Source organism: Gymnogyps californianus, chromosome 13 (assembly GCF_018139145.2).
Source record: "Gymnogyps californianus isolate 813 chromosome 13, ASM1813914v2, whole genome shotgun sequence".
NCBI classification, from domain to species: Eukaryota; Metazoa; Chordata; class Aves; order Accipitriformes; family Cathartidae; genus Gymnogyps; species Gymnogyps californianus.
In genome coordinates this window covers 17389344-17412499 of record NC_059483.1, presented here as the reverse complement: position 1 = coordinate 17412499, position 23156 = coordinate 17389344, and the positions used below count along the sequence as shown (strand labels likewise).

The following is a 23156-nucleotide window of genomic DNA, read 5'->3' as shown; positions in this document are numbered from 1 at the left end:
TAACTGTCTGGCTCTGACCTGCTGGCATCCTGCCAAAAGGGGTTAAAAAAAGAAAAAAAAAAGATACTCCAAAGACTTCTGAAGTCTTTTCCAAATAAAGCAATAATAATAAAAATAGATCTGATCTTCATAAACCATTAATACTGAGCTTAACTAAACATTTTGCTTTTTTGCAGCTGGACACTAGAGCTAGGTGTACAACTTGGAACCAAATGCTCATCAAATGATTTAGCTCCTTTGTCAGTTCACAAATTAGCCATGAACAGACTTCAGTTTTGATGACTTTACTCATTATGTTCAATTACTCAGTGTATGCTTTATGTGAATATATTTCCGCTAATAGATAATTCACAAATTATTCCTTTGGCTGCCCAAATCACATGGTGCCTTTCAAACATAAGATCACCTAAATCGCCTATTAAATTTGGATTCCAAGTGGAGACAGCCTTAAGGGACCTGGTTTTCTACACACTGTTTATGGGCTATCTCACTACTGGTTTGGGGGGAACTTCCATAGTCACTTTTTAACATCTAGGCCAGATTTCTCTTTTATTTTAAATTTGAAAGTCATGCAAAAAGTTTCCAAATTACAGACTCGCATTCCATGGACACTGCTGAGAATAAACTATTAACATTCCCATGAAACTCTTAGAAAGTGCTTCATACACAGCCAGAAGCTCTACATGCTGTTTCCCTTTGAATCCTTCTCAGTTGTTTTTTTCCCCTGAAGGCTTCATTGAGCTCTACTGGACATAAATAAAGTTAAACATTTCCTTTTCTGGTACATCACACTGATTGATACTTGACTCACAGATCTTCCAGGCCTAGAAGGTTTTGCGTTCTTAAGGTAATATGTCTCCAAAATGAAGCCTTTTTGTATGTTTTCCTGTTTACACTTCCATTGTGTTGCAGTCATAGTCTGCATTTTTTTTTCCATGCAAAGCAAGAAGCAGTTTCAATTAACAAATTACAGATTCCTGTAAATATTCTCTACTTCGGGAGGGTAAAGGAGAGGTTTCTGGGGCAGAGGAAGAATAAAAAAAACAGAATAAGGGTTATAAAACTGAAAAGTAAACAGGCTAAGGGATCTTAAAAATCCCTTGCACAGAAGACACCTGTCTTCCAGCAGGCGCAGCAGAAGCAGTCACGTGGAACAGCAAAAGGGGATATACTGAGACCCAACAGCAACTCAAGAGCCATGAGGCTTGCTAAAAGCCATTGGCCTTTATCAGAAACGCATGCCAACAGCAGAACCACCCATTCCTCTCAGTCTGTGTCTGCAGGAAACATGATAAAAACCTTCACCAAAATATAAATGAGTCGTCAAGACTTGCCAGCTTGTTATGTCGCACAGCAGCCGTGCCACAGGGGTGCTGCCTGGGATCATGTCCCTGCTGACTGCAGTACTGAAGAAAGTGGAGTGCAAAAGATGGTGCCCACCCTAAACTGGCTCTCGCTGCTTATTTTGGAGCCACGCACCTGAAGTCATGTTTAGAGCCAGGAAGGAGGAAGACATACAGACTAGAGGCAGGCTGTGCTCTCCATTCAAAGCTTTGCTCTGTTCACCAGGAATATCTGACTGCAGGCAATTAAAACTGGCTCTTTGCTCTTTGGTGGTGTTTGTTGCTTCGTATTCTTGTCCGTGGTCACTGGTAATGGAGCACACAACAAAACTTCCCACTTTCCCCACCCTGCTCTTCCAAACATGGCAGTTCACCCAAACCCCAAGACTGGGTGCTCACTCAGGAAAGGCCTCCACTTTCAGGAAACTGGTTACTTCCACCAAAGCTGCCTTGGTAGCAAGTTTAATGAATGAAGAATGCCCTAAGGAGAAAGGAGACAAGCGAGAGTTTGGCACGGAGCATCCACCCCGCCCTGCTCACAGAACACCAGTCCCTCCCAGTGCTGTGAAGAGCATTTACCAGGGCTGCCCCAGAGCTGGACCTGGAAGTCAGCCTGTCCTGAAACCGCACCCCAAGATGCTCCTGTGCTCTGCACCTCCTCCTGGCCGAGCCTTCTCTTCTTGAGGGCTTCCCACATGGCAGGATGCTGCTGCCTGTGTTTCTCCAGGGGACACCTTCCCAGGTGGGGATGGCTACAGATCAGGACTCCAGCAATTGGGTACTCTGGCATGACACCTTACGCCTGTGTTTAGAGTAGGCCTTGGGAGAAGAAGGCTGGGCCATGGGGTTCTGGTGAAAGCTGGTTTGTTAAAAGCTCAGGGCTCAATCCCTGCTCTGCCACCAGCCTTCTATTGGTGGCTCAGTCCAGGGTCTGCTCACAGCCTGCGCAGGACATCCCTTTCCATCGGTCTGCTGCCTGGCTGAGCACTCTGCAGCTGGTGTGTGCCTTCCACAGCCTGGAGCACAGAGACTCCTCTTCCTGCAGCAGACCAGATCCCAACAGCACACACAAAACAAGAGTTCTTGAATCTGTCTTCTTTCTGCAGGAAGCCTAACCTCTCACTTCAGTCCTTCCACCTTTCCAAACTCCAGTGCCTCACCAGGCCACTTGGAGCTTTGCAGGAATGCTGACCCCTTCAGCCCCACAGCTCTTCACTGCAGGGTATCTGTCATCTATAAAGGGGGAAATAACACACAGCAGCACCTGGCTAGCAAAGGATCAACATTCAAACATCCACGCTACAGCAGGACTCAGGGAGAAAACCAATAGACAAGGGCAGGCTTTGAGCTTTGACCTGTGCAAAGGCATCGAGCATCTGGCAAGCAGGAGAAGACAGCGAAGGCAGCGAAATCCAGTGAGCTCAGTGACCAGGCACAGCATTTTAGCAGTGACCATGGAGCACCACAGTTGATGTTTCCAGACCTGACTGGCAACCAGGCAGGATTAAAGCTCCACGTATAAAATTACAAGGTTAATAGATGTTACAAGCATGTTACCAGGTGTCGTGACTTGCTGGAAGCACATCCCTGAAGTTAGCAGAAGCAATTACAAGCACTCTGTTCACTATCCAGCTGCATCAACCACCCGTAGGCGCTACTTAGCAACCCTTTATCAAAGTAAACTTAGCACAAAGGAGGATCTGGTGTGCCCACACCGCTGTATATGTCCTCCGAGCCAGCCCTGCTCCCTGACAGAGTTCATCTTAAACAGAGTCCAAATGCATCAGTCATTTTAAAATTAAAACAAACAAACAAACAAACAAAAAACCAAAACACCAACCAAAAAAAAAAAACCAAACCAGCCATCGGAGCCAAACTGTGCACTGTTTATAATGAAGTGGAACCCTTAGATCACATAACCTGCTATGGTGAAGAGAAAACAACAAAGAAAACCACCTGGGGAAGGAATGGAAGTCCACATGGCATGACTCTTCTGCTGACTTTCAGGCAAAAATCAGCTATCCTGGGAGGGCCAGAAATGATAGGAAGTACGAAACTAAGATATGGATGGCCTACGGATGGCTGAAAGGCCTTGTCCTAACTCATGCAGAAAGCCTGGGACAGGGAACTACTGTATCACTCATCTTAGGCCAAGCCTGGTGAGATCTCCTGTCCATGATGGACTATCTAAAAGGGACAGAAGGTTTCTAGGAAGGAGCAGGGGTTTTGTACATCACCGTAGCTTCACAAACTTGGTCCAAGACAAGGCCTGTAAACCTAAAGGAAGAAGCAGTGATCAGCCCAGAGCTGGGCAATAAATAAAACACCAACACCATCAAGCACCTGTGAGCAGGATGGACAGTAAAAAGCCAAACGAGTCCAAACCCGCAAGGACATGACGGCATTTTCCAGGAACTTGTGACACCGCCTTCAGGGTGGGGATGAGCAACCAGTGTCCACACCTTGTTGCATTGTAGTCATTTGTATGGTTATGGGATCATACTTAGCATACCAGCTGCACATGAATACGTGCTTAAGGACCCTCACACATCCCTGTAAAGGCAATTCATTTCTTACAAACATGCACATGCTCTCACCCTGCTTGCAAATGAAACGCACAGAGGTATCACAGGCTCTGTGCATGGTGCCATGATGTGGATAGGACAGGGACAGGTAGGAGGCAACTCTTCATTTCAACAGGTTGTCTAAAAAGGTTCATAAAAGCAACTGTCTGTAGAGAACTCCCCACCACAAACAGCTTCAGCACACTCCACCCAGCCCACATGAAAGGTCAGCATGAGGGACAGGCCAAGCCTCTGACTGATACAGGCCCCAGCTATGGGTCTAGGTAGGGGAAAGAAACACCCCACCCCACCAACCCACTTATGCTAGAAGAAAAGATTTGTGGTTTTCTGCATTTTCAGAAATGCCATGCAACATTAAATACCTGATAGGTATATTAGCACGTCTGCTTCGGGAAAAATCACACCGACCTTTTCTCCACCTTATTTAGTGTTTTAGCCAAATCAAAACTGAGAAATAAAGCATTCCATCCATGCACTGCAGCGTGAATCAGTATACAAGTGACAAAAAATTGCTTTTAAAGACACTTTTCCCTGTTCTTTTCTCAGGCTACTCCTCTGGTGACACAAAGCAGAATCTGTCTCTTTCCCTCTCCTGAAGCTGAGATCAAACAACTTTACCACATCATAAGTTACAATTAGGGCTACTCCTGGCAAAAGATGATCCTTCCCTAACTAAATGCTAAAGCTCTCCTGGCATTTCTCTTCCTATTGTCTGTATCCAGCCCTGTATTTATAAGATTAGCCTCAAATTAGGACAGTTTCCTCATTCTTCCTTCACTCTTACTACAGCCTGGTTCCTGGGAATCTGATCCTATCTTCCACAGAGGTTACTCCCTGTTGATAGGAAGTATCTAGTATATGTGGGCAGGAAGCACCAACAGAGGATAATGAGGATTAAGAGAGAGTCCTTGTTATGACTTATCACCACAGCAGATCAGGAGACTCAGTGGGCCATTTGATCAAAAGGAACATTAGGAACTTGTCTCATGCTCCCACACAGTGTCTTGCTCCACTGTGGTGTGGGTTAAAGTAGCACACGGGGGCTTTGAGGGCAGGATGAGTTGCCCTGGTCCATCCAGCTACTTCCATGTCATCCAGTTCTTCCTAACCAGAAGCACAGTACTTCAGAAATGATGGGAAAGGACAGGTCGAAGAAAGCGAATCCTTTTGGAGTTGGTTTCTTGCCCAAACGTTCCTTAGAGGAGACAAGAGGCGGGTTTGTTGACCCAGGCAATGGCTTTCCATCCCCTAAGAAAACTGTTGACTGGTTTCAGGTTGACTGGTGCTGGTGAAGAACAAGATGCTTCTGTTGGTACAAAGCCCCTCTCCCTGCTTTGGCTGTCCTACACTACACTGCAATGTCTGTTTGATAACAGATGTACAATAACCTCTGGAGTTTTCTCCTCCAGCCACGCACGTCGGCAGCTTTCTTCACTGAACGGAGAGAAAGAGAATGCAGTATCTCCCACCTCCATAAAAGCTCCTCACACACACACACGGCTTACTCCAGGACAGCATCTTCTTGGAAAAGCAGAGGAATCAGAGCCATTAACTGTGGTTGGATCAAGCTTCATCCTGCCCTGTGTCCTGTCTTCAGTGGTACTTGATAGCAGCATCTAGGGAAGTGTATAAGAACAGGCCAAGCATGTAGCTATGTTTCATTACAAACGCTTTCCCAGGCTCCAGCTATTTGCAGCTGCGGGACTTTCTCAACAAGAGACTGTGTACTGATACTTAAAAGCACTCAATGCATTGTCCTTGCATTAGTTACTCCAATCTCCCCCAAACCTACATAAACGCTTTTGTTCACCACACATTCATACAGTGCATTTATACAGTTCTCAGCTCTTTTCCTAGAAGTTGATTGTTTTCAGGTTTTTTGACCATACTCAAAATCAAGCCTTGCTCCTATAGACCAGTTCATTGCACTTCTGAGATCTCTCTCCCAAGTGACATTATCCTGTTTTGAGCCCATCGCACTGCATTTTTGATTAAGATGGCTCCCTCTTCCCCCTGGATTGCTTTGCTTTTGTCAGCATCATATGCTGCAACTCCAGCACTCCACATTGCAAGGACTTCCTACAGATATTCAGTGCAGCTTTTGGTTTTTGCTACTCCGAATAGTCAGCAGCAAACTTCATCATCTGCCACTTACTCCTCTTTATCATTAACAGACACATTCGATAGCTCTGGCCTTTGACAGGCCCTTGTTGCATTTGACTGATGTCAATTCTCTATTGGGAAAGCTGGCCCTTCACCTCTCAGTCTTTGTTTCCCATCTTTCAGCTTATTATTTACCCATTAGAGACCCCCATGAGATATCCCAAAACCCTGAGAGCACAATAGGACCTCTGGCTGGCCAGGGTCCAGCCACCCATGGAGTATCTTGGAAAAGACCTATTTTCCCATCTGCTCTCTCAGCCCAACTCTTCAGCTTGCAGGCCTCAATAACCTCCCCCAGGAAGGCTCCCAGTTGTGTCAGCGAGGAAAGGAGAACAGCTGCACCCCAGGCACAGCGCAGTCGTTAACACTTAGTACGGCCTGACAGAATGTAATGGCAGCAGCCAGGCACCGAGGAGGCTGAACTCCTCTGGCTGAGCATCCTTGACTCTGCTGAACTCAAGCTATGCCAGACCACTGCAAGAAATTCCTGGAGCTCAATTTCTTTTTTCTGGGGGGAGCTTGAACAGGTCCCCACAGAAGCACTACCAGGACTTCCTCCTGCAACGCCCTGGGCTTGGAGCAGCCACAAAGAGAACTATCATTACTCAGCAACCCAGCTTGCTCCCAAACCCTGGAAAACATCCGGAGTGAAAAAAATGTGGCTCTTCCTAATATCCCTTCATTGGATACTATTCCTCAATCCTAGGGAGATGAACAGAGCACAGTCTCTTCCCCCTAGTGACAATCTTCCATCCTGCCACCCAGCCCCAGCCCCTCCCCCCCCAGATTGTCCCTATGGATTTCAGTCTTCACCTCCCAGCCACATGATGCTTTTGCAAAGTGCTCCTTCAGCCTCCTCCACCCCAGAGCTACCCACATTTCAGCACCCAGAGAACAAGCCTCAGGAAAAGTACCTTCCTCCTCTTCTACAAGGAGCGGACGATTGCTTCAGATAATGGTATTAAGTGAACAAGTTGGACACTGAGCAGCAAGATTAGTTCCCACAAAGACTGGGTAGTAATGAGAGTGGTTAAAGACAGGTAATGAGTGGGTGGCATTTGTCAGCTTCATAATGTAGATTGTAATTTGTTTATTACTCTTGCTACTGCTTTCGCTGCTGTTGGAATGCAATTAAATAATAGTACCTATGAGTCCTGCCGAGTATCTGTCATTCCTGACCTACAAACATCCCTGGGCCTCCGCTGCACATGCAGCAGCACTGGACACGTGGTGGCATCGCACAGCCAGTAGGAAGTATCCCACGGCTCCAGAAGAAAAGTGAAGAACTCTGTAGACAAAACCAAATGTACCTCCAAAAGGAACAGGCTCACAGAAGTTTTGGACATTCAAGAAAACTAACCATCATCCATTCATAGTTTCATTCATAGTTATTTCAGGACAGTGACATCTGGGAGTTATTCTGGACTGCCAGAGATCAGAGCTTGATTTTAACCCTGAGGCAGGGAAAATGTTCTTGCATGCAACTCACCACTAGTCCCATCTCCAAGGCCAAGTGCTTCATCTCTTGGTGGCCAACCAACACAAGCTGCAAGGGCCCACCATTTTCCAGGGGAGCCAGCACGTATGATCCAGAAGTGCTCTTCACAAGACAGATGTCCCTCTCCTAAGAGGTCTGTCTTCTCCCTTCCCATCTGAGAGGGGCCCAGCTAGCCCAGTCTGGGGGATAAGGCTGCAGGCACCGGACTGATACAGACACTCTAAGAGGAGCATGGACAGGGGACGAGATGGGGCTTTCCTGGCTACTGCTGGTTTGAGCCACAGATAGGAAGTGACAGTCCCATCATATTGACTGGAATCTGTATCTCAGTGGAAGAACTGATTCTGTATCAGGAACGCACACTGGCAGACAGCAGCTTCAAACATGACTGGATTTGTTTTATCAAAAATACTGACATTTGTAAATCTTGCTTCATGCACACACACACACTTCTCTCCACTTCTACCAGATTTAAAACTAGACTGGGAATTTCTGGTAACACAGGAAAGCAATAAGCTGGCTGCTCTGGGCTTTTTCAGATACAGTTTTTGTGCAGTTCAGCCCCTTATTTGGACCCCCATCAGCGTGGCACCCCTCAACACCATGAAGGGTGATGTCCAACTGCTCCATCACTGCGGTGTGCTCAGGGAGTGTCAGCGCTCCAAACTTCACCATGTTCTGCTGCAGGACTCGTTGGACAGAGGCAGACAGGGTCAGTGGAGAACCTCTGCTTCACTAACTTTCAATAACAACCCTCCCACCCCTCCCCAAACCACTTAAGTCCTTCCCTTAGCAAAGAAAAACATGCTGCAGGGACGTAAATAAAAACCAGCGGTGAATTTCAGCACTGAACTGCACTATCAGTGCATGTTTGGGCACAAGCTAGCGCCCACTGAAGTCAGCAGAAGTTTGGAAAGACAAAACACCTCCCACACGAAGGACAGACAGAGGAAGCAGTCAGAGCTGCAAGGCAGATAAGCTGCCTGTCAGAACAGGCTTGGACTGTCCTAGCAGGAAGATGTTGTCCAATGAGAGGGAAAGCTATTTGGGGAATGAATGAATAGTGAAGCTTCTTGTTAAAAAAAAAAAAAATTAAAAAACCCAAACAAAAAAAAAAACCCACAAGACTGTCCCAAACATATCTCTCTCAGAGCTTTCTGCCAACTGGATGTAAGGCCAAGACATGCAGAAGCCTGCTCAAACCTCTAGCGCAGGATCATTCAAAGGCAACAGCCTGAATGGGGGCAGAGGGAAGGTGATGAATGGCAGAGAGGACATGGAGACAGAGCTGACGGCAGAGCTGATCCTTGTTCTGTCAGAGGAGAGGGCAACTTTCTGTGGACTCAGCACCCTGAGTCTCCTCAAACTCACATGCAGCATCCTGCTTTGCACAGCTCCGGGAGGATCCTGCTTGGCTCTTGGGGGTGCAATCCTGCCTGCTCCAAGCAGCGGGGAATCAGCCATCCAGGGAGAGGAAGTTGCAAATTTAGAGTAACACCCAAATAAACTGCATCACTGGAGCAGAGCTGTAAATCTTCCACCAGGTACTGAGCACTTCACTGCCAGGATTGCATGGTAAAATGACAGGTCCAATTCAGAGCCACACTGGCAAAAGGAAGGAGAGTGCTTACCCCAAACCCAAAGTCACAACCCCTCTAACTGCACCCCCTCATACACATTTCAATTCAAAATCTCCCATACAGAAAAATGCTGTGCTTCTAGGGTGTTGCATCTGCAATCAAACCTCAGAGCTCAGCTTCTTGCTGGCACAGGGCTTTCACTAATGCCATATCAGTGACCAGGGTCTCGCCAACGCACCAGTCTGCTTCCTCCCACTTTCTGCAGGGTTTATCACAACAATTCACCTCTCAGAAGAAAACCAGGCAAAACCACAAGCCAAACTAGAGCAGTCCTTACAAGAAAAGGAAAGGAAAGGAAAGAAAAGGAAAAGACAACACAGACCAGAAACAAAGAGTAAACTTCATAAAAGCAAAACCCCAAATCATGAAGAATCTGCCCTTGAGGCAGTGATGGGAGATGAGAAGAGCAGGGACATGAGAAGAGCAGAGTGCCTGAATGCAGAGACTTTCAAAATAAAGCAGCGAGAAATCCAGCAAATGGCTTTACATAAGCCAGATGTTTCTCCAGGGAAAGAAAGTAGGAAAATAAATAAATCTGTCTGGATTCCCCCTCCTCCACCCATACTTGGTTCCCGCACCAGATACTTCTTAAGACCCTACGTGCTCTTGGATCACTTGCACCACTGAGCAGCACAGAAGTAACACACATCCCCCCAAATCTGCCCATAGCACAGCCAGCCTCCATTTGCAACATGCCCCAATGTCTCTGAGAGAAAGCCAGGGCTCCATTCCTCTGCAGAAGGACCACAGCTTCGCGGAGCAGCTGCCAGGTGAGAGTACCTCAAATCCCAACGATCCGAAGAAACAGAAAGCAGTGGAGAAACCAGGGGAAGCAAGTAAGGATAATGCAGAACAAGTGCAAGTTCAGCTATGAGCACAACCAACCAGAAGGGAGAAAGAAAGGCCGGAGAATGCTGGTGGCCTCGCCTTGCACCAGGCAGGGGACGGGGGGTCCATATTGTCCCAGTACTGAGGGGCCCACACAGCCCACAGAGGCTGGGCACCAGCAGTCTGGGGCTGTACAGCCAGCCTGGGTGTCTGCGCCTGCCGCATGATGAATTCCCAGCCCATAATTAATCCCCAACCTTTGACTGAGCCATCAAAGCTGAACCACAGCTTCCGCCCTGACCCAGCTCCCAACCTAAAAACACGATCGCGACACAGCTGAGCAGGGCAGCATGGAGGTGTCAGGGAGGAGCCCGGAGGCACCAGAAACTTACAATTCCATTGCGCACAGCTCATCGTCTCCGACCTCTGGTGCCAGCGCCATCACGGCTGCCAAGGACTGCCATTGCAGGCTGAGGGGTTCAGCTGCTGCCAGCTGCACAGAGCCTTCTTCCCCTGGCTGTTCATCCTCCCACGACTCCTTCGCAGGACCCAGCTGCATTTCTGTACCACCATGATGGCCATGAGTCTTTCAGGCCTTCCCAGGCCACCTGTTGGGGTCCCCTCCGGTGCCACCCGAGGTGTCACAGCAGCTCCTCAGATGTTTTGGAGAGGAAAACGGTGAGAGCAGAGACAAAGCCAGGCGAGGAAAAGGAGAGGGTGCTCACCAAGGTGCCCCCCAACACTACAAGCCTTGCTAGCCCAGGAAGGGGGGCTGGTGCACCCCCCTCAGGGCAGCAGCAGCCATGACAGGAAGGGGTGTGCTGTGGAGAGGAGGGACACAAAATGGCTGCCGCTGCCCACCCTGGGGAGAGCACTGCCCTGAAGTCCAACGCTGTATTGCTCCCTGCCTCACAGTTTCTTGCCAATTTAAGGCAGATACCACACAAACAGCCATTTAAACTTGAGCATGGCCTCCAGGAAACAGGCATGTTTGCCGCTTCATCGTCATGTCACTAGCTGAACCATGTGTGGCAGCCTGGACCCCACACCACCTGGCCGGACATGGCAGCCCTCCACACCCACGTGCCCCCATCTCAGCATGGCAAGCCTCCTCGGTGCAATACAAGTGCTGGCACACAGCATAGCTGTTGCCCTCACGCCACACTCTTCTGGTGGTGTCTCCTACCCAAATCTCACGCCTGGGCTGGGGATCCAGCAGTGACCTCGTGGCAGCTCTGGGCGGCCTCGCTACAGCCTGTCCTTTGGGTCCATGCTGCTGGGTGACACAGCAAGAAGGTCAAAAGACAAAGCCAGTAGAAAGGGGAACTATGCAGCTTGAATAGAGGAACTCGCAGGAACAGGATGTGGAGGCTGGATGGACTGCCATGAGCTGCTCTCCCTACCTGCTGAACATTTCCTCACCCGCCCTCTCATCCCAAATTACATTTAGCCAGCCCAGCACTCTGACCTCAAACATGATTAAGAGAAAGATTTGAGGAAGCACAGGAGCAAATGCCACAAAATCCAGAAGAAAGACCACTTTCGCACACTTTCCGAGCAGCCCAGAGCATGACTATCACAGCCTGTGCCAGTCGGCTGTAAATACAGGGATGTGTTGATTAGCTGAACTATTTACATGCCTTCGCAACACTGCAAATAGCTTGATTTGCTCACATAAAGGATAAAAAAAGAAAATAACAGCCCACAAATAACCTGGTTACCTTGGAAATGTGAGCACCCAAATTCAGATGGTGGCAGGAAGAGTCCATTTTCCCACGTGTGTCTCTGGGTGACGCAACAGCAGGCAAGTTCAGAGCTGCAGAGGTTGACTTGCATCTTGCTTAGAGTGTGTTTGATGCCACACCAAGAAATAAGGGCCTAGGAGAGGGGTAAGGGTAGACACAAGCAAGGGAAAGAAAGCTACAAGTAACCCCAAAGCGCCTTCCCGAGCTCAAGTCCTGCTCATTGGGCTCCTAATGGTGCCTCCACCACCCCTTCACACCTCCCTCCTGCGGTTGTTTGGGGCACATCTCCCCCGCCTTTGCGTTGTGTCTCTATTGTTGTCTATGACCACAAGTAATACTCAGTGCACTGCCGTGGAAACCTACTCTTTCCTGTTTCACAAGATGCCAAACAGCCACCCTTGTGCTCAGGATGTACCTGCTCTCTTTGCCCTTCCCTCTCCAGCTGAGGTGAGCAGCCAGGCTCTGCCAGGGAGCACGGAGGGAGGCAGGGTGGGATGTGCTGTGCAGAGGGCTGCTGGAAGTGTTCAACATCAGCTACGTGGGCTTCCTGGTGGGGAACTGCAGAAGTTTAGCTCTACCTGTGTTCAGAGCTTTGTGCTTTTGCCATGACTTGAAATGGAGGGAGAAGCTTTTTGAAACCACCTGGGACCTGTGGTCCCCCTAACTGTTCAAATCAGAGAGGTAAGACAGTCACCCTTTAAAAAAAAAAAGATTTTTTTTTTTCAAAAGATAAATTCCCACTCATATTGCCTAAGGGTTTGTGGCATCACAGGTGAAAACCGAGGGACAGCAGATCTCAGTGCCCAAGCAGGAGATTACCTGGTTTTGCAGAGCAGAGCACCACAGAGCATCTTACAAGCTGCTTGTCTGGAATCAATGGGTTAACCGAGGAGCTTCTCCCTGCTGCACATGTGGGAAGCGGTATCTCCTTGCCAAATTCCACCGATCTGAACATAACCAGCTTTCTCACTCAGCCCATGCTCCTACGCTCAGCCAGTGCTCGTGCCCGCCTCTGCAAGGGAGTGTAGACAGACCCCATGCTCTCTTTTCTCTCTGTAACTATTTCTCCAGCATTGCCCCTTTCCTGATGTCACTTCTTGTCTCCTCACTAAAGTACAGGACATGAGGTCTCCAAGCCTTCTCTGAGCCAAGAAGCACGGTGCAAGACATTTATAAAACACTGATGGCTGAGGACCAGCCAGGCTGCCTGCTCCCTGCTGTTGAGGCCAGGAAGCTCGGAAAAGGCTCCTTTGGGTCCTGGAGGAAAGAGCACTTGCAGGTGGCAGGATGGTTTTCAGACAACCCATCTCCTTCCTTTGGCAATGGGGCTTTCGAGCACAGCAGTGGCGGGACACTCACAACAGACTTGCATCTCCCAGGATCAGGTACCCTGAGGGAGCTGCCTGCTGAGGAGCAGCCTAGCAGCTGCCTGCACACCAGCTCTTCCACCAAGGCTGTTGCAAATAGCAGCTGTGCTGTTCCAGTCAGCCACAACTCTGCTACCGTGCAAGTGTGCTTACAGAGCTAATGCTAACTGCTAATATCCTATTCCACACCTTAGCAGAAAATCATAAAAGGAAATTAGATGGAAGCAAATATAGCCATACACCTGACAAGCTGTTCTGCACTCCGTCAGTGCACAGCCAGCCTCCAGCATGGTTTCATATCTTCCTCAAGAGCTACTCTACCATGTAATTACAGGGGAGAACCTAAAGGTCTTCTTTTCCCTGCATACCAGGTAGATTTTCATTTGTTGAGCCACAAACAGGCCTCTAAATCAATAGATAGATTCCCATCATGCAGTCAAGGAGTAAACAAACAACTTCTCACGCATACACACGCTCCCTTGGCTCCTGCTTCAGCCTCTGACTACCTTCCCTGCTCCGTGACGGACTCTCCACCCGTCAGCCTGAGCTCCTTCTGGAATAAAACTATCTTTGGTGCTCGAGCCCTAGGATTAGAAGAACAAGACACCACATACACTCACTTTGAGGAATTGAACAATTGAATAGTCATTTAATTTCTTGCCATTTAGGTTAAAACAAGGAATCCTAGGGTGTGGGGAGGGGGGAACCCCACTCCTGCTCAGTCCTGCCCACCTACGAGCAGAGGCGTGGGGAGCCACAGCTCCCTTAGCTGGCCTGCACTCAGATGCTTGGAGCCACATTTCACCCTAAAGCATCTTCATCAGCCCCTCCAGGTTTCCCACAACCCGCTTGCACCCACGGCCAGGGAGCACAGGGGGACAGCACAGCCCATGTGCGACACTGCGGCTGGGGGCTTGGCCCTCCACCTGAGGATGCAGGAGGGGGCTCCCGCTCTCCCTGAGACCCAGAACTCATCAGGTGGCTGCCCACAAGGCCATGACTTCTTGCTTTCCTACCAAAATAAAGTCTGCTATCACAACAGTTGTGGGCAAGGCCTTGCCATGCCTTTGTAGACCACACTTAAACAGTGAACAAAAGTGTCTTTAGTTTATCTATTTATTTTTGGCATGGAGGAATGGCTGGGGTCAAAGCTAGTCCCATTCTCAAGCTGTTCTTTGTTCTCCGGTTTATCCCATACCCCATATCCCTCTCCTCGCCCTCCCACTTCCCCCTCTCCATTTTACCACAGGTCTTAAAAATTAAGCTGTGCATGAAACCAAACACCACACTTGAACGCTGCCCAGCAAATGCTCTTCATGGTCACAGAAGAATACTAATCGACCATAAAAAAACGGATAAGAGCAGCGTGCCCTTATATGGGCAGAGGCTAGACAAGCATCTGACACAAACATCATTTTTAAAGAAAAAATAATATTTATTTGCAATATAAACAAAGTCCCAATATTGGATCAGTATATATAGGGTCACTAATTTTCCTTCATAACTCAGAAAGCAGAACCATTCCTCACTAACAAGCTCCCATTTGTACTAATCAGAAGATGCATCTTTTTTTTTCCTTTAAAGAATAAAGACCACTAACAGCACAGGAAGCCTTTACAAACCAGCTTAGCTGTAATGCAATACAGATGCACTGTCAAAAAATCCCTGAAAAAATAAATTCCTCCATGAGGTAAGATGCAATTAGGATATTCTCAATTTTCTCACTCGCAACCGTACTTACGCCCATTCTCCCTTCCAATGACCCACGATCCCAACATTGTTGCAAACAAAACCCAACAAACAAACAAACAAAAAACAACCAGAAAACAAGAAAGAGAAGCTCATTCCAACATTCTGGTAACATCTTTAACAAAAAGAATGGTTTCAGGATGTGACAGCGTCAAACATTCCTCCAGATGGAGATCTTTTTTTTTATTATTTTTTCTTTTTCTTGAAAAAAGTACAAAAAACTGGATATTTAGAAAAAATCCGTGGCTTTTTTTTTTTTTTTCAGTTACATGAGAGTTAAAGTGGACAGGGAGGGGGGAGAAAGGAGGGACTACATTGCAGCCAATAAAGAAATCTCCAAATCCATTCTGCCCTCCTCCCAGAAATTATTACCACTTCCTCCCCTCCCGGCTTGGTATAAGGTGTTTGCCAAACACTAGCCAGAAATATAAACAAGTCTTCTCAGAATAGAAGGCACGGCATAAAGTTATTCGAAAGAGGAAGGAAAAAAAAAAAAATCAGAACCTCTGTTGAAAGCTCCAATCATCTCAGAATTTGCCAGTTAATATATATATTCATATATATATAAAAAAATTCTCTGTTGCAACGCTCTTCTCATCATTTCCACATCTCTTCACTCCCCTCACACGCTCCATGTGTGACGATTCAGTCCCATCCCGCTACACAATCCTCGCTCTGCTCCAGGCGCTCGCCGTGTTCCCCCCTCCACCCTGCACACATGGGAAAGAATCGAGTGTGCACGAGAAACGCCAACATCACAACTACCTTCTGTACTTGGGAAGCTGGAATGGTTTCGGGCCAGCTGGATGACGTTAAAGTCAGTCAACAGGCAGCAGAGAACGAAGCTGGGCTCAGACATGCTTCTACCAGCTCTGGAGGCTACAAGAGTTTTACCTCTGGCAATAGCAAACAGTGTTTTTGGCAGGGGTGGCATTAAAAAAAAAAAAAAAAAAAAGCTTGCGGCTTAGTCACCTTGGCTGAATCAGTGCAGAGTTTGTGATTGTGAGTGCAGGAGTGGTGAAGGGGTTGCGTTTAAGCCCAACTGGCCTTCACACATAACAAAGCTTCCTACCAGATGCTAACAACAACAGCAGCAGCATGTATCTCTCTCTGGAGTACCCAGTAATATGCCAGGACATACCAAGGCTTCACAAAGTGTGCAAAATGCATTTGGTCAATATAAACATTTGATTAAAAAAAATAATAAATGATCAAACAAGAAACAGAATAAAATACTGGTTTTGCAACCTCGTCTGTACAAACAGTCAGGAACTTACACATTTAAAAAGAGTTTGAACCCAAAGCTCGAGTAAGATCTACCTTTGCTTTTTCTAAAATCAAAAAAAAGTAAACTTGGGTTTTAAACAGTCTTGGCCCAACACCTTTTGTTCAAGGTTTCCAAGTGCATAAATCTCCTCACTTTCCACAGCAAGCTAACTCCTGGTAGCTCTTCACATGTGTGCGTGCTCTGACAGTCCCAATGCACCCAGGAAAGCGGTTATTGCCGGTAACAGCTGCGTTCAAAACGCTGTAACATCGCCCGTGTTAAATAACCCCCTGTAAAAAGACTACCTCTTCAAACCACTTTGATCAGGATACTAATGAATGGCATTAGCCTTCTTAAAGCAGCGATCAGGCACCTCTGCCCAGAGAAGCTAGTACTTTCAGAGCTGCCTGGCAAGACAGATATTTTCGTAAGAGTTGAAATGCTCAAGAGAAGCGATTCGATGCTCAAGTTCCCGACCAGGCGGCATCCCCTTCATGTGGACTCCAGAGTGTTCAGCTGAAACAGGTTGTGGTTGGTGGGGGTGGTGAAGTAGAGCTGTTCGCTGGGCGAGCGGTTGTCGCAAGGGCTGTTGAGTCCCAGAGTCCTCTCAAAGTCCAGGAGCTGGCCCATGAAGTTAAAGTTTGGGGAAATGTTGGATTTTTTCCTTTTCACAAAGTCATAGGCATCGTTCAGGGACAAGTTGAGTTTTTGCATCAAGTAGGCGACAGTGACTGTTACGGACCGGCTGATGCCAGCGAGGCAGTGAACAAGGATCCCACACTTCTTGGAACGGGCCTCATCTGAAACAAGACAAGGGGAAGGGGGAGTCTATTATTCTGCACCAAAAACGCATGGCTTTGGAGTAGGGCCAGGTGGCAGCTGCAAGCTCCCAGGACCAGGACGACTGCCAGAACTGGATCCCCTGCTCCTAGTGACACCATCTTGTGTCCCTTTGACACCCACATCTCTCCCCAAAGGGCTCCTGAGATATTCCTACCGCACGGTGAAGCTGCACATCCCTGTTCTGCACAGCAAGGCCAAGCATCTCACGTGCTTGAGAAGTATTAATCAAGCCTGGCAACACATCCCTTGCCTAGGGAGCATCGGTACCCTCTATTCAAACAGAGAAATGGAGTAACCCACAAAAGGCAGGTGGAGCTGGAGACAACAGCTCCAGGGAGATGCTGGTGGTTGGGCATAGCACACCCACCTCAACATCAACTAACTGGGGAAGGCTGTGCACTTGATGCGAGGCTACAGCCCAGCACCATGCAAGCTATTCTCTTCCGCTGTTCTTGTCCTCCTTCCACTAGAAAGTTATCTGAATGTAGTCGAAGCCAATTTAAGCGGAGTCTGAAGTGCAGGAACTTCCCTTATTGTGAAATTGTTCTTTAGGATCGACATAAACGCACTTCACTACAAACAAACGCTTGTGTTGGAGGAGATTCGCAGGATGAATGGTAGCGGGGAGCAGGAATGCAGGCTGGACCAAAAAATGGCGAGAGAACAGCGACGAAATTTCCCCTCCCTTGCCACTGATTGAAAAGCACACACACACTCATTGTCTCTCGCACAGCCGGAACAGCGTGATCCCTTTATGAATTGACATCTTAGTGCTGAAAGAGGGACACGCTGCTGAGAGCGCTGAATGCACGCAAGTACCCAGCGCTGCTTACTTCTGGGCAGCCCTATTTGAAGTCAGTCATTTGACTGAGAGCTTGGTGGGGAGGGAGAAGGTGGCAGGAGAAAGAGGATCCTTGGGCAAAGCCAGAGGTAAGAGACACTCTGGCACCACGAGCGTGGAGAAGGGCAAAGAAGAAGCAGGCAAAACAAAATCCAGACCCAAGCCACAACAGGTTTTCTGCCCCAGCCTCCAAAACCAGGCAAGAATTTCTAGTACAGTGGGCAATCACTCCCCAGCGTACCCAGCCTTCCGCCTAGTCTCTCTCCATTCAACATTTTTCTGAGACATTTTTGCTTTTCATCTGACCTGCGCCGCATTTCTTGGTGTTTGGTTTTACAGTGAGGTAATCCTCCATTTCCTGTCATTAACTGGAAAGCACAAGTGTGGTGTTCACAGAGACATCGTCTGACTGGAGCAGACAGACCCCAAATGCCACATGCCAACAGGGACCCCGTACCTCACCCCTGATGTTTAATACCACGCTCCGTGCGGGAAGTGCAGATGGGACATCAGACAGGTCCCTGCTGCCACACTTAAGCAGCCGCTTCTGACCACAATCCTACTACTAGAGGACAGAAGCTGGGGGCAAAGGAGAGCACATGGGAACCAGGGTTTCTGACGGCTGAAAAGCAGCCAAGGACCTGCCACCGCTCTGCCCCATTCCAGGCCTTACGGCACAGCAAGCACGCACATGCAGCGGGGTCCAAAACAGGCGTGTAACAAAGCAGCACTGAAACAGGCTGCACAGATTTCAGTCTGAAGGTAAAGGTCCCCCTCGCCTTTACCTACACCAATGTTTTTAACCAGATATGAAGCCATAGGGCTTTTAGTAGTTAATGGTGGTAATGACTACCTGTGCCATTCACCCCCCATAAATCAGAACTGATTAGGCTAATGACCATCACGAGCAGACAGCACAGGTCATCCTGGAAGTGTACATCCCTATTCAGTCCAACAGACGCTTCTCACAGAATAAGAAGCAATTTTCAAAGTCAACACTAGCCTGGGAGAAGAGGTCTGCCCCCCTGCACCCCTCCCCACGACCAGCCAAAGCTGTCTCAGGGCCTGTCTGCACAGCAGTTTTTCCAGCTGAGCTCTGCAGTGTAGTTATAATCACTAACTCATTGTGTTGACACTTACCTTAGGAGAAGTATCCATACAAGGAGTTAGTTATGCTAGGGTGACTTACAGCGGGATCACAACTAGACTAGCAAATCCCCTCAGGAAAAGAAAACATCCCCCCCGCCAGACTTTAACCACACTTGGGGCTAAGGAATTGCTGGCACCAGTCACATTAATGCAACTCCCATCAACACTCACTCCTCTGAGCAAAGCAGGCAAAGGAGCTCCCCACCGCCTCGGTTCAGCCATTTCACACAAGTGCAAATCCCCATACAAGGGCAAGAGACAGCGGGGCCGGTCCAGCAGGGCCAGTCCTACCACTGGCAGGTAACCCGGCTGAGGGGCTGTAAGAGGGCTGAATTTTGGAAGGGGAGACCTCCCTGAACCCAGCCAGGGTGATACGCACTAGAAGTGTCACCTCAGCAGCATGACGCTCAGCTGCTAAGCTAGCACCAATGCTGTGCCCCAGAGAGGTGAGGCCAGAGACGAGCAACAGCCCTGGGAAGCGGCTTGCCACATTCCCAAGCGGTGAGTATGAAAAGAGATGTTCTGCCAACTACCTACCAATGAAAGCAATGGCCTCGGGAAAGAACTGCGAGAGGTTCTGGCTCCAGTGATCTGAGATGGGGATCTGCTTGTACTTGAACTCTCCATCGTGCTCAAACATGTTTGGCAGGTTGGGAGTCACATTCAGGATGTATTTAATGCCGTATTTGCCCAGGACGTCCAAGTTGGTTGAATCTTTGGCACAGCCCAGGTACAGGTAAGGTAGGATCTGGACCGGAAAGGCAGGCTGATTGTTAGGGATGGGGCTCCCGTCCGACTCCGTGGCACTGCTGGGTTCCCTGTCGGATTCGCCATCTGAGCAGTCAGAGCTTATCCGCAGCCCTCCCAGGCCAAGGACTGATGCCGGGGGAGAGTTGCTGGGCGAGGAGCTGTCAAGGTTCGTCTCGCAGTGCTCTGAATATTCGGTCTGAAACTTGTTAAAGCCACCTAGGAAGGGGGAAAGGAGAGAGGGAAGGGGAGAGGCAGAGAGAAAAAGATGGTTTATTCTTCAGAATGGGAAATCCTCTTACCTGGACACATGTGCATGTTACTTAGCAAGTCTTTGCCAGCAAAAAGGTGGTATACCTTCAACTTCACACCAAGAAAGGCATCTTCCTGCTCCCTCATCTTCCCTAGGCAGGCTGTTACTGAGCAAACAGGTCCCAAGAAACCAAAGAGTGTTTCTTACAAAGTTTGATATTGCTTGTGATAAATAGGGGCCAAATCTCAATCGCAAAAGAAACAAACATCCAAAATAAAAATCAAGGGCAAGAGACAATCTCGCCTTGTTTAGCTTCTCAGAAATATGGGTCTGGGACAGTTTAGGCAAGAGCTATTATGCCACCTAGACAGAAAAGCACAAAAGTATCTGGGTCTGAAAAGATAAAGCAAGAACAACAACCACCTACCCAGCCCAGTCACTAAAAGCCAATAAAATAATTCACCTTCAAGCATGAAAAAAGGCCGTAAGTTTTGCCAAAGAGTGATCCTCACACGTATTTTACCACTACAAACACATTTTGCAACAGAGCAGTGTCACAGGTTTGTTCTTCACCCAAATCGCAGCAGGCTTGAGGTGGGATGGGACCCTTCGTGTCTGCTCCTAAGTCCTTTTCTCCGGCTCCTCGGCTCAACAGCTTGGGAAGGAAGGCAGAGGCAGGGAAGCAAAAACCCCAACGATCTACCTCCTTTCCAGGCAATGTTAAACCGGAGCTCAGCCATCGGTATCTGACACTGACAAATGGTTTAATTAGAAAGGCCTCCTGGAAACTTTGTTAGTGGGTTCGGCGGTTGTGGCGGGGTCACTGAGCAGGACAGACAGCTCCTGCCACATCCATTCATGAAAAAGGCTCGTCCTCCTCCTCCTCCTCCCCGCGCCGCCAGACAGCGCCGAGGAGCCATTTTGGAATTTTAATTGGAAACATTTCCCACCGAGGCTCCCGGAAAAAGGCAGAGAAAGGGGCTCAGCTCCTCCCCTGCCCATCGGGGAGAGCTTAGGAGTAACTTCAAAGCTGCTCCTTCCTGCTAGGGATGAGGACGACGGGCAGAGAAACGGGAAGACAAAGCAAAGGAGCAACGGAGCCCATCGGGAAACTGCAAACCGGGATGGGATGGGGGACTCACCCACCGGCACGGGCAGGGAGCAGAGGGACGGAGGAGGGGGAAGTGGGATCAACCCCTGTGCTTGCCCCCCCCCCCCCCCCCCCCCCCCCCAATATGTCACCTTTGAAGGAGGCTTGTGCGGGCAGCGCAGCCCTAAAGGCTGGTCCCCAAATACCTGCCTGTCCCCCTGCCACCCCAGCCCCGTACCAGGGGCTCCCCCGGCTACCCAAAAAGGGTCTATAAAAAAGCAGGAGTGTTTTTTAAAGGGCTGCGAGTGGCAACTTTCTTCACCACTCTCCCCCCCCCCCCCCCCCCCAAACTCCTCCGCTCTCCTGTTATTTCTGCCTCAAACCCGCCACCCAGCGACCGGACTGGGAAGACTGGGAGGATGGGAAAGGGTCCCAGCAGCCCAGCTGTGGGCTCTGCTCAGCCCGCTGCGGAGGCCTGCTGGGATCTTTCAAAATGGCCAAAAAAACCTCAACCCCAAAAAACCACCCCAGCCCTCACGAAAGGGCATGTGTGAGGTGCGGGGCTCGGCTCCCCCGCAGCAGGGCTCCCCGCTCCTCTATCGCCCTGCCCCGGGGGAGCAGCCGGGCTGCCCCCTCCCAGCCCCGCCGGCACTTCCAAGGATAAGGGGCAGAAAAACCCCAAGCGCTCGCTTTTCGGAGATGGGGGGAGAGAAAATAAAAAAAAAGGGGAGGGTTCTCCTGCCCCCCCAAAATCTGGCCATCCTTTCCGGAGGGGCTGGAGGAGAGCCTGGCGCCGGGGAGGGGAGCCCCCGAAAGGCCCCCTCCGGGGAGCGGAGGCGAGGGGCGCCCCGGGGGCGGCGGCGGTGCCCAGCCGGGGTCGGCTTGGGACAGGGCAGCGCTGGAGGGGCCGCCCCGGCGGCGGGGTTGGGGGGCTCCCTCCCGCCGCTGCCGGGGAGGCGACGCAGGAAGAAGCGGGGCGCTCCCGGCCGCTTCCAGCCTGCGACCATTTTGTGCGGGGGATTAAACCGGGATGCAGCGGGGGGGGGGGGGGGGGGGGGGGGGAATATATATATATAAAAATAAACCAGGCAGAGAGAGGTGGGGGAGGAAGCAAAACCACCCAGCCACCTCCGGCCGGCCAGGGGATGGGCGCCCGGCGATGCAGGGGCCGGCCGGGGACTGCGGTGGGGGGACGGCCAAGGGCTGCGGGCGCAGGACGGGGCTGGAGGAAGGGCGAGGGGCACCTCACCTTTCAGGTAATAGGCTTTGCAGCCGTCATCGCGCAGCTTCTGGAGCAGGAGCCCCAGGACGGAGGTGGCGGCGCCGCCGTCCTGCCAGTCGGCGGTGGCCTCGTCGTAGAGCAGCACGGTGTCGGCCTTGCAGCGCTTGACGAAGCGCTCCTTGTCCTCGTGGTTGGGGATGATGGAGCGGATGGGCAGGTTGCCCTTCTTGAGGCGGCGGAGCATGAGCCCGGGGATGGCCAGGTTGATGGCCGTCTCGATGTGCGAGCTCTCGAAGAGCTCGTGGGGGCGGCAGTCGAGCAGCAGCAGCGAGCGGCCGCCGCCCGACTCCAGCTCCTCCTGCAGCCACTCCGCGCTCTTGCACGGCATCGCCGCAGCCATGGGCGCCCGCGGGGAGCTCCCCCAGACCTGCGTTTTCATGGGGCTCGGCAGCGGCGGCCGCCAGCGCCCGGCCCACCGGCCACCCACGCGGTGGCCGGACGCGGCCCCGCTCCGCTGCTCCCCCCCGGGCCGGGGTGGGCTTGCGCTGTGCCGGACGCGGCGCCGCTCCGCACGGCCGTGGGTGCGCGCTGCCTGCGGCCCGGAGCGCGGCGGCCCCCGCTCTGTCCTACGCGGTGCGCCCCATCCCGGCGGCCTCAATTAAAGCGGGGCTTCGCCGGCGCCTCGGCGTGTCATGCCTCGGGAGGCGGGGCGGGCAGCGGGGCCGGCCGAGCGGCAGCACGCCCCGCCCGGCGCGGCTCGGCGCGGCTCGGCTCCGCTCAGCGCGGCGCCGCACCGGGCACACGCACCGGGCGGCGCGGCCCCGAG

General features: G+C 50.4%; 1 protein-coding gene across 2 annotated transcripts; it reads right to left on the bottom strand.

The window, feature by feature from the left end:
• Positions 1-15880: 15880 nt before the first annotated feature.
• On the bottom strand, positions 15881-22771 carry DUSP7 (dual specificity phosphatase 7). 2 transcript variants are annotated; one of them, XM_050904550.1, is made up of 3 exons: positions 22358-22771; positions 19556-19984; positions 15881-16985 (listed from the first exon to the last, which is right to left on the bottom strand). In XM_050904550.1, the coding sequence occupies exons 1-3, from the start codon at positions 22767-22769 to the stop codon at positions 16678-16680; spliced, it is 1149 nt and encodes a 382-aa protein (XP_050760507.1). In that variant the 5' UTR covers positions 22770-22771; the 3' UTR covers positions 15881-16677. The 2 variants fall into 2 exon arrangements, with proteins under 2 accessions (XP_050760507.1, XP_050760508.1); XM_050904551.1 differs by lacking the exon at positions 19556-19984.
• Between the last annotated feature and the right edge of the window lie 385 nt (positions 22772-23156).

Coding starts and splice junctions, on each gene's coding strand:
- DUSP7 (XM_050904550.1), bottom strand. CDS start 22,769: ATGAAAACGCAGGTCTGGGGGAGCTCCCCGCGGGCGCCCATGGCTGCG. Junction 19,985..22,357: donor CAAAGCCTATTACCTGAAAG/GTGAGGTGCCCC, acceptor CCCCCTTCCTAG/GTGGCTTTAACAAGTTTCAG. Junction 16,986..19,555: donor CGAGGCCATTGCTTTCATTG/GTAGGTAGTTGG, acceptor GTCTTGTTTCAG/ATGAGGCCCGTTCCAAGAAG.